Source organism: Monopterus albus, unplaced genomic scaffold, assembly GCF_001952655.1.
Source record: "Monopterus albus unplaced genomic scaffold, M_albus_1.0 scaffold394.1, whole genome shotgun sequence".
NCBI lineage: Eukaryota > Metazoa > Chordata > Actinopteri > Synbranchiformes > Synbranchidae > Monopterus > Monopterus albus.
This window is the reverse complement of record NW_018128274.1, coordinates 659000-669153: the sequence shown is the minus strand read 5'-3', so window position 1 is coordinate 669153 and position 10154 is coordinate 659000. Positions and strand designations below refer to the sequence as shown.

The 10154-nt window shown below is 44.7% G+C and overlaps 1 protein-coding gene across 1 annotated transcript in view; it reads left to right on the top strand.

The window, feature by feature from the left end:
• Positions 1-3196: 3196 nt before the first annotated feature.
• LOC109951536 (dedicator of cytokinesis protein 9-like) overlaps positions 3197-10154 on the top strand; it is a 56745-nt gene continuing 49787 nt past the window's right edge. The window contains 3 exon segments of the mRNA XM_020586105.1: positions 3197-3246; positions 3957-4013; positions 4573-4668. Of these exon segments, the coding sequence (XP_020441761.1) occupies positions 4639-4668 (30 nt within the window). The 5' untranslated portion in view covers positions 3197-3246; positions 3957-4013; positions 4573-4638.

The window sequence follows — 10154 nt, the reverse complement described above, 5'->3', positions numbered from 1 at the left end:
ACCAAAAATACAGGTAGATGATCACTAATATCATTTATAAGTAATCCACTTGTCATTTTGCTGTCAGTAACATTGGTAAATATATTATCTATTAGTGTTGCATGCTGGGTTGTTACTCTACTTGGTTTTGTAATTTTTGGGTATAAACTGCATCTATATATTGTGTTAATAAACTCCTCAGTTCCTGTGTGCTTGTTAGGATTTAACAAATCTATATTGAAGTCACCACATATGAACATTAATTTATGACTTATTGTCAAGTAATTTTCTTCCATCCAGTCATTAAATTTTTCTATGCAGGCTCCAGGTGCTCTATAAATACAGCTTACTACAACCTTTTTCTTTTTTTCCACGAGTATTTCTACAGTCACACACTCCAGCAAGTTATCTACCGCCCTTGACATTTTCTCGACTTTCTTATAGCAAACGTTTTTATCTATGTACAAGGCCACACCACCTCCCATCTTATTCTCTCTGTGGGATGGGATGTTCTGCTTCAGGATTTATTTTTCCACCATGAAGTAACCCCTCACCTCACTCACCATGTGTATTTTATGAATTTGTTTAACATATTGGAAAATGAGAAACTAAGGCGCACTGCTGCTTTTATTTTTAATTTGTCATTTATTGTTGCACATTAAAGCACATTGAGAGCCTCTCTACCAGAATCATTTTCCTTGTGTGTTTAAACATGCTTGGCCAAAAAAGATTCAGATTCAGATTCAGATTCTGATTGTGTGAAACAGGCTGCAGAGAGGTTGTTTCTTAACCATAGGGTTGGCGCTTGAGTTCTTGGCTTCTCCAATCCACGTGTCAAAGTGTCCTTGGCAAGGCACTGAACCTGAAGTTGCTCCCAGTGGCTGTCCCACTTGTGTGAGAGCGTGAAAGTGCTTGGAGTGTGCTTCAAAGCATAGACAAGTCTAAGTCCTTTTTACTAGTGGTGTTTGCTATCATTATGTGTCCTGTTTCTCCTCTCCTGTCTGTAGGATGACTGAAGCATTTTTAGACAAAAGAATTCCTCAAAAACACTTGCAAACTTCTGGGCAACTTCATTAGCTCGAACAGCAGTTTGTTTTATGACATTTATGAAAAGAATCAATAGATGTCTGAATTGCAAAATTATAAAGGAAAGCTCCATTGGGACAAGATTTATTTCCAGTATTAACTGTAGCAGTTCATGATTTTAGTCTTGTTCTGATCACATACTGTACTGCACCTCAGTAATACTTGCAGTTACCACCTGGTCATCTTGTAATTTAAGTCCTCTCCAATACATTATGTACAATGGAGGACTATGTAACTACAGTGCCTTGCGAAAGTATTCGGCCCCCTTGAACTTTGCGACCTTTTGCCACATTTCAGGCTTCAGACATAAAGATATAAAACTGTATTTTTTTGTGAAGAATCAACAACAAGTGGGACACAATCATGAAGTGGAACGAAATTTATTGGATATTTCAAACTTTTTTAACAAATAAAAAACTGAATAATTGGGCGTGCAAAATTATTCAGCCCCTTTACTTTCAGTGCAGCAAACTCTCTCCAGAAGTTCAGTGAGGATCTCTGAATGATCCAATGTTGACCTAAATGACTAATGATGATAAATAGAATCCACCTGTGTGTAATCAAGTCTCCGTATAAATGCACCTGCACTGTGATAGTCTCAGAGGTCTGTTTAAAGCGCAGAGAGCATCATGAAGAACAAGGAACACACCAGGCAGGTCCGAGATACTGTTGTGGAGAAGTTTAAAGCCGGATTTGGATACAAAAAGATTTCCCAAGCTTTAAACATCCCAAGGAGCACTGTGCAAGCGATAATATTGAAATGGAAGGAGTATCAGACCACTGCAAATCTACCAAGACCTGGCCGTCCCTCTAAACTTTCAGCTCATACAAGGAGAAGACTGATCAGAGATGCAGCCAAGAGGCCCATGATCACTCTGGATGAACTGCAGAGATCTACAGCTGAGGTGGGAGACTCTGTCCATAGGACAACAATCAGTCGTATACTGCACAAATCTGGCCTTTATGGAAGAGTGGCAAGAAGAAAGCCATTTCTTAAAGATATCCATAAAAAGTGTCGTTTAAAGTTTGCCACAAGCCACCTGGGAGACACACCAAACATGTGGAAGAAGGTGCTCTGGTCAGATGAAACCAAAATCGAACTTTTTGGCAACAATGCAAAACGTTATGTTTGGCGTAAAAGCAACACAGCTCATCACCCTGAACACACCATCCCCATTGTCAAACATGGTGGTGGCAGCATCCTGGTTTGGGCCTGCTTTTCTTCAGCAGGGACAGGGAAGATGGTTAAACTTGATGGGAAGATGGATGGAGCCAAATACAGGACCATTCTGGAAGGAAACCTGATGGAGTCTGCAAACGACCTGAGACTGGGACGGAGATTTGTCTTCCAACAAGACAATGATCCAAAACATAAAGCAAAATCTACAATGGAATGGTTCAAAACTAAACATATCCAGGTGTTAGAATGGCCAAGTCAAAGTCCAGACCTGAATCCACTCGAGAATCTGTGGAAAGAACTGAAAACTGCTGTTCACAAATGCTCTCCATCCAACCTCACTGAGCTCGAGCTGTTTTGCAAGGAGGAATGGGCAAAATTTAAGTCTCTTGATGTGCAAAACTGATAGAGACATACCCCAAGTGACTTACAGCTGTAATCGCAGCAAAAGGTGGTGCTACAAAGTATTAACTTAAGGGGGCTGAATAATTTTGCATGCCCAATTTTTCAGTTTTTTATTTGTTAAAAAAGTTTGAAATATCCAATAAATTTCGTTCCACTTCATGATTGTGTCCCACTTGTTGTTGATTCTTCACAAAAAATTACAGTTTTATATCTTTATGTTTGAAGCCTGAAATGTGGCAAAAGGTCACAAAGTTCAAGGGGGCCGAATACTTTCGCAAGGCACTGTATAGCTGTTACCACAGAAAGGTCTCACAAACTCCTCAAAGGGGCTACTACAGCTATATATTTAATACAGATTTTAAACCATTCACACTTTCCAAAAAGAACTCAGTTTTCAAGGCACAAGCATAGCAATAAAACATATATTATAATGAAGTCACAAACATACAGTCCCGGGTTACTAGTTGCTCTTGTTAAAATGTCCCCTCCACCCCTCTTGTCTTTCTGTCTTTGCAGTGTATCAAAACTTACCAGTCCGACTGGCATGTGGTCAGTTACAAGTACGAAGAATATTCTGGAGACTTTCGTCAGCTCCCAGCGTGAGTGCATGTTGTGTATCCCACAGATAATGCATTTGTCAGGAGGGGTTATAGCAGCTGTTGAGAGGTGTTTAGACCATTTTCCTGACAAGTCCATCATCAGACTGTGGTCCCAGTGTTAAGATGATTTGGGGGTGGACTATTTTTTTCATTTCCCATAATGCCCAGCAACAGTGAAAGAAGAGCTTTTAACAATCAGCGAATGTTCACCTAACAGTCACTGCATAACACTATGTTTCAAAGCCTGGTCAAGCCACTTTCCTTAAGAACAGGAATAGGCTTCACAGATGTTGTGTGTTAGGTTTTAAACATTGTAGAGTGAAATCTAGAAAAGCTCTGGCCTTGACCTGGACTTACATAGGGTTAGGACAGGACAGGCTAGGCCTTCAAAAGGTCAAAGGGCAAACCGTCCATCTGGGGTTTGAGCTGCACCTAGAAAAGCAGCTGCAGTACTTCATCTGTATCTTGTAAAGCTAGCAGCATTCCTATGCAGCCTTGAAATTAAAAAAAATTGTTTAGCATTTTGTGCTTTTTGGGAGCAGATGCCTTGAACTAATCAAAGCTAAGCTAATTGTCTCCTGTCTTCATATTTAGTATACAAATATAAGGTCAGTATTGATCTTCTCCAGTTATTATATTAATATTCTTATGTGATGTGTCCATACTGAGCTAAGTAAGTCAGGTCTGTTATCTTTTCTCTTTTGTTTCAGTAAGGGAAACTGGCAGCCCACCTTTTTGAGGTGGATGAAGATGTGGAAAAGGATGAAGTGAGGCCACAAATCCTTTATTTCTCTCCTCTGCCTTTAGGAAACCTGTTTATTCCATTACCTTCTCATGTTCAAGTTCAACCTTCCTCTAGGCATCAATCAACAGAAAATCAGTTATGAGGTTATGTAACAGAGTTACAAACACTATTTTAATTTATGGGCCAACACTGTATTCATTTATTTATTTCACTCCTCTGTTACAAGCCAATTTTAGGATGTGCTCTTCAATGTTCTAGGCCCATGCAGTTTCTCAGAATTCCTAACATTTTCATGACATTTGTAGCACTTTATGGGTGCATCCCTTCCCAGTAATTACCTGCCTTCAGGCCTTGATTTAACTGAAAGCCAGTGACCTTTAATGCACACACTTTCAAGGCTGAAATCCCCTGAGATTAAAAAGTACAGTGTTGATTTTACAGTAATGAAAAGGATTCTTCCTGGGACAGAACAGACAGTAAATGCAGACCTTTCCTTTCACTGGCCTCTAGGACATTCAGAAGATTTACAGTATGTAGATATAAATGCATGTATGTAATTCTCTTTGCTCCTCCTTCTGCAGGACACAGCCTGCCTTGGATCTCAAAAGGGAGGAGTGTCTAAACATGGCTGGCTCTACAAAGGCAATATGAATAGCGCAATCAGTGTTACTATGCGGGTAGGCACAGTAGACAAAGTAAAGGTTTTACTTGTGGCTCTCATTCTTCTCTGCTCTGACCATTGACTGTATACCATAGACATTGCATGACCACTTCCCTCCACTATGCAAAAGTGAAAGCAAAATATCATGAATTCAGCAGCTGCCATCTTGATTTTTTGCAGTGAGCGACCGGTAATGAGAGGTGAACCCAGGTAGCCGACTTCGGTGCAAGCTACGGTTTATTATTTACAGTGCAGTGTATAGACAAAACAACAAGTACGTGGATAGTGAATGATATGAGTGATCGGGTGTCGACCAGCAGCAGGAGGTGAAGATAGATGAGGTGGGCCGAGCTGTGTCACAGGGTCACTCCTGGGCTGGTTGGTGGGTGATGGTGACTACTAGAAAAAAAACAGAGGCGTTGGAACTGACAGACAAAATGGTGACTGTGCATCGACTTGTCTGGGAGGGTAGAGTGGAGCCAAAGTCTGGAGAAAACAGTCAGTGCAGAGAATAGAAGCTGGCTAGAAGAGGTAATGAATGGAAGTCCAGGGGGATAATAAACGGGTATCAGATTAAGGCAAAACAACAACAAAATAGTCATCTATGGCGAGGACAAAGAGAATAGCCTGAAAACGAGAACGAACTGGCAGGGAGCAAAAAGTGAGCCGGGTATAAATAAGGTGGGGGACTGAGTGAATGCAGCTGGTGATAATTAAGGAAACAGGTGGCAGGTGTGTGAGGTGGAGTGAGCTAAGACAGAAGAAGTGAAAAAAGGCTGCACAATATCTATGGGGGTGCCGTGGATACGGAAGACGTGTTGAACCAGGAGCTGGGCAGTTTTGAGTGCAGTGTGGAGTTGTGGAAGGGCGAGAAAATGAGCTGCCTTAGAAAAATGGTCGACTATGGTGAGAATGATTGTGTTGCCTTGGGAGGGAGGAAGCCCAGTTACAAAATCTAGGGTGATGTGAGACCAGGGCCAGCTAGGTGTAGTAAGCAGCCGAAGGAGACCCACAGGTGACTGATGGAGGGGTTTTGATTGCACACAAGAAGCACAGGCTGCTACGTACTCCCTGGCATCTTTCTCTAGGGTGGGCCACCAGAAGTAACATCTCAGGAAGGAAATGGTACATTGTACCCCCGGATGGCATGCTAGCCAAGAGGCGTGAGCCCAGTCGAGGGTCTGGGCCCTAGCAGCCTGAGGAGACGTATAATCTATCTGGTGGTCCAACCCCAGGATCGGGTTCCTGTTCCAGCTGGACCATGCAAACTTCACCTTGGTGGATGTGAGTTGTGTGAGGGGGGCTGCAATGGTGCTGTAATTCTTGATGAAATGGCGGTAGAACTTTGCAAAGCCCAGGAAGCGTTGCAGGTCCTTCACACAGGTGGGGGTAGGCCAATTGGTGACAGCAGTGATTTTGGATGGATTGGCATGGAGTCTTCCCTGTTCTATGATGAACCCTAGGAATGCCATGGAGGGGGAGTGGAAGACACACTTCTCTGCTTTAACATAAAGGCGGTTTTCCAGGAGTTGAAGAAGGACGTGACGGACGTGTTGGATGTTCTCCGTAAGGGAGGAAGAATAAATGAGAATGTCATCAAGATAAACAAAAACAAAAACAAAACGGCCTAGGAAATCACAGAGGATGTCATTGATCAACCCCTGGAAAACCGCCGGGGCATTGGTGAGGCCAAAAGGCATCACCAGATATTTAAAGTGCCCAAGCGGGGTCTTGAAGGCAGTCTTCCACTCATTGCCCTCACGGATATGCATGAGATGGTAGGCACCCTGGAGAGACTCAAAAGCAGAGGACAAAAGGGGCAATGGATATTTATTTTTGATAGTGATAGCATTCAATCCACGGTAATCAATGCATGGATGGAGGCCACCATCCTTCTTCCCCACAAAAAAGAACCCTGCACCCAGGGATGAGGAAGGAGGACGGATCATACCTGCACGTTGGGCGGTTTCAATGTACTCCTCCAGAGCCTGTCATTCGGGTTTAGAGATGAAGAAGACTATTGGGCAAGGTGGCTCCCAGGATACAGGTCGATAGTGATATTTAAAGTGCCCAAGCGGGGTCTTGAAGGCAGTCTTCCACTCATTGCCCTCACGGATATGCATGAGATGGTAGGCACCCTGGAGAGACTCAAAAGCAGAGGACAAAAGGGGCAATGGATATTTATTTTTGATAGTGATAGCATTCAATCCACGGTAATCAATGCATGGATGGAGGCCACCATCCTTCTTCCCCACAAAAAAGAACCCTGCACCCAGGGATGAGGAAGGAGGACGGATCATACCTGCACGTTGGGCGGTTTCAATGTACTCCTCCAGAGCCTGTCATTCGGGTTTAGAGATGAAGAAGACTATTGGGCAAGGTGGCTCCCAGGATACAGGTCGATAGTACAGTCATATGGCCTATGGGGTGGAAGAGAGTCAGTGGCCAGGTGTTTACTGAACACCTGTTGCAGGTCATGGTATTCTGATGGAACGATGGATAACTCCGGCAGTTCTGGAGGTGCAGGAGGAGATGATGTAGTAGGTTGTCCACCCTGGAGAGACTCAAAAGCAGAGGACAAAAGGGGCAATGGATATTTATTTTTGATAGTGATAGCATTCAATCCACGGTAATCAATGCATGGATGGAGGCCACCATCCTTCTTCCCCACAAAAAAGAACCCTGCACCCAGGGATGAGGAAGGAGGACGGATCATACCTGCACGTTGGGCGGTTTCAATGTACTCCTCCAGAGCCTGTCATTCGGGTTTAGAGATGAAGAAGACTATTGGGCAAGGTGGCTCCCAGGATACAGGTCGATAGTACAGTCATATGGCCTATGGGGTGGAAGAGAGTCAGTGGCCAGGTGTTTACTGAACACCTGTTGCAGGTCATGGTATTCTGATGGAACGATGGATAACTCCGGCAGTTCTGGAGGTGCAGGAGGAGATGATGTAGTAGGTTGTCCAGCCAGAAGACAGGTAGATGCACAGTTGGGACTCCACTGTGTGATGGTACCGGTAGTCAAATCCACAGAGGGGTTGTGTTGGACCAGCCAGGAGTGACCCAAAACCAGGGATGTGTCCGGACCGGAGAAGATGTTAAAACAGATGTCCTCATGGTGATTTCTGGCTATGGTGAGTTGAAGTGGCGGGGTGCGGTGAGTAATGTGGGTCAGCAGCCGGCTGTTGATAGCCCGGGGCTTAATGGCATGGGGGAGACGTTCAAGGGTGAGGCCTAGCTGCTCCACCAGGGCCGGGTCCATAAGATTACCCCCGGCTCCGTAGTCCAGTAGGGCTTGGTTTGAGGACGTCTGGCCAGCTGTCTCCAGGAGCACGGGGAGAAGGCAGCTGGTACCCGGCCTGGTGGAGGTGGAGGGACGGCGCGTCAGTGTCCCCACTCTCACTGGCGGGCTCGCTCTTTTGGCTGCATCGGGGAGGCAGTGAGGTGATGCTTCAGATCCCCACAGTACAAGCAGGACCCAGTGCGGATGGGGCAGGCCCGTTCTTTAGGGGTTAGACGGGTACACCCTAACTCCATGGGTTCGTCCGTTCGTCTGCTTGCACCGGAGTCGGCAGGGTCCATATTGCCCGGTTCATTCTGTTAGAACACGTTCGCACACTGAAGTGAGCGACTGGTAATGAGAGGCGAACCCAGGTAGCTGACTTCGGTGCAAGCTACGGTTTATTATTTACAGTGCAGTGTATAGACAAAACAACAAGTACGTGGATAATGAATGATATGAGTGACCGGGTGTCGACCAGCAGCAGGAGGTGAAGATAGATGAGGTGGGCCGGGCAGGGTCACTTCTGGGCTGGTTGGTGGGTGATGGTGGCAACTGAAAAAAAACAGAGGCGTTGGAACTGACAGACAAAATGGTGACTGTGCATCGACCTGTCTGGGAGGGTAGAGTGGAGCCAAAGTCCGGAGGAAACAGTCCATGCAGAGAATAGGAGCTGGCTAGAAGAGGTAACGAATGGAAGTCCAGGGGAATAACAAACGGGTACCAGATTAAGGCAAAACAACAACGAAATAGTAATCTATGGCGAGGACAAAGAGAATAGCCTGAAAACGAGAATGAACTGGCAGGGAGCAAAAAGTGAGCCGGGTGTAAATAAGGTGGGGGACTGAGTGAATGCAGCTGGTGGTAATTAAGGAAACGGGTGGCAGGTGTGTGAGGTGGAGTGAGCTAAGACAGAAGAAGTGAAAAAAGGCAGGTGTAGCCGAGCAAACCTGACAGATGGGCAATACCAACATTTTTCCTTTCGATATTATGCCATTAGTTTATGGTACTTTTTCCATCGATACCAATACTTTTTGCCCCTTAAAGGAAAATTACTTCCATTAATAACATTCTAGAAACAAAACTGTTTGTCAATATTTTCTGATACATACAGTACAAGCATATGAACCTTTACGTTTGTCAACTAAATGAAAGAATGGGGAATGTGGCTTCATCCAAGATTCATGTAACTCATTTGCATATTTGGGGTAGTTTAATAAGATAATGGTTCGGTCAATTTTTAAATCATTTGTGCCTGGATATTCTTTGCCTTTCATAAAACTCTCCTGCAATGTTTTCTGAGTGCAGGGGACTTTGAGGCTTGCTGGTTTGTCTTCATGGTGATGTTCAGCTTCTTTAAAAGTGTCAGGGTGCATTGTCTTTAAATGCTTAAAGAGGTTGCTAGTGTTGCTGCTATGTGGCACCACTTTATTGTGGGCGGAGCACATGGCATTACCTTTGGTCGTGGGTGAAAAATAGCACCACACTACACTTCTTTTTCTCTCTCGGCCAGCCATGCTGCCACGTCGTGAACCTGCTGACTGAGCTCACTTTGAGCAGCAAAGGATTGAGGCAGTGCTTGACTGAGGCTGTGCAGTAAGCCTTCAGCTCTGACATCTGATAGGCTGCTACCATAATCATGTGACACGGAAGACCATCTAAAATACGCCCAGGCTGGTTTTCATAAATAAATTTAATACCTAAAACTCTCAGAAGTGAAAACAAATTGCAAGTTTTGTATTAGCACAGTGGTATCGCAATATTTAAAAAGGTATCGACTCCAAAATATCGACCGGCGGGTATTGAAGTATCGATATGCCCATCCCTATAGTCAACTGCCTGTGTAAGATAAGATAATCCTTTATTGTCAGTGTAACATGTACAACGAAAATTTAAAGTGACCTCCAGTCGGTACAGCAATAAATAACATTCATGCATTCATTCATTTTCTACCGCTTAGTCCCTGAACGGGGTCACAGGTGGGGCCGGAGCCAATCCCGGCCGGCAATCGGGCAAAGGCGGGGTACACCCTGGACAGGTCGCCAATCCATCGCAGGGCTAACACATAGACGAACAACCACACATACACTCCTATGGGCAATTTAGAGACACCAATCAACCTAAGCTGCATGTCTTTGGACTGTGGGAGGAAGCCGGAGTACCCGGAGAGAACCCACGCAAGCACGGGGAGAACATGCAAACTCCACACAGAAAGGTCCC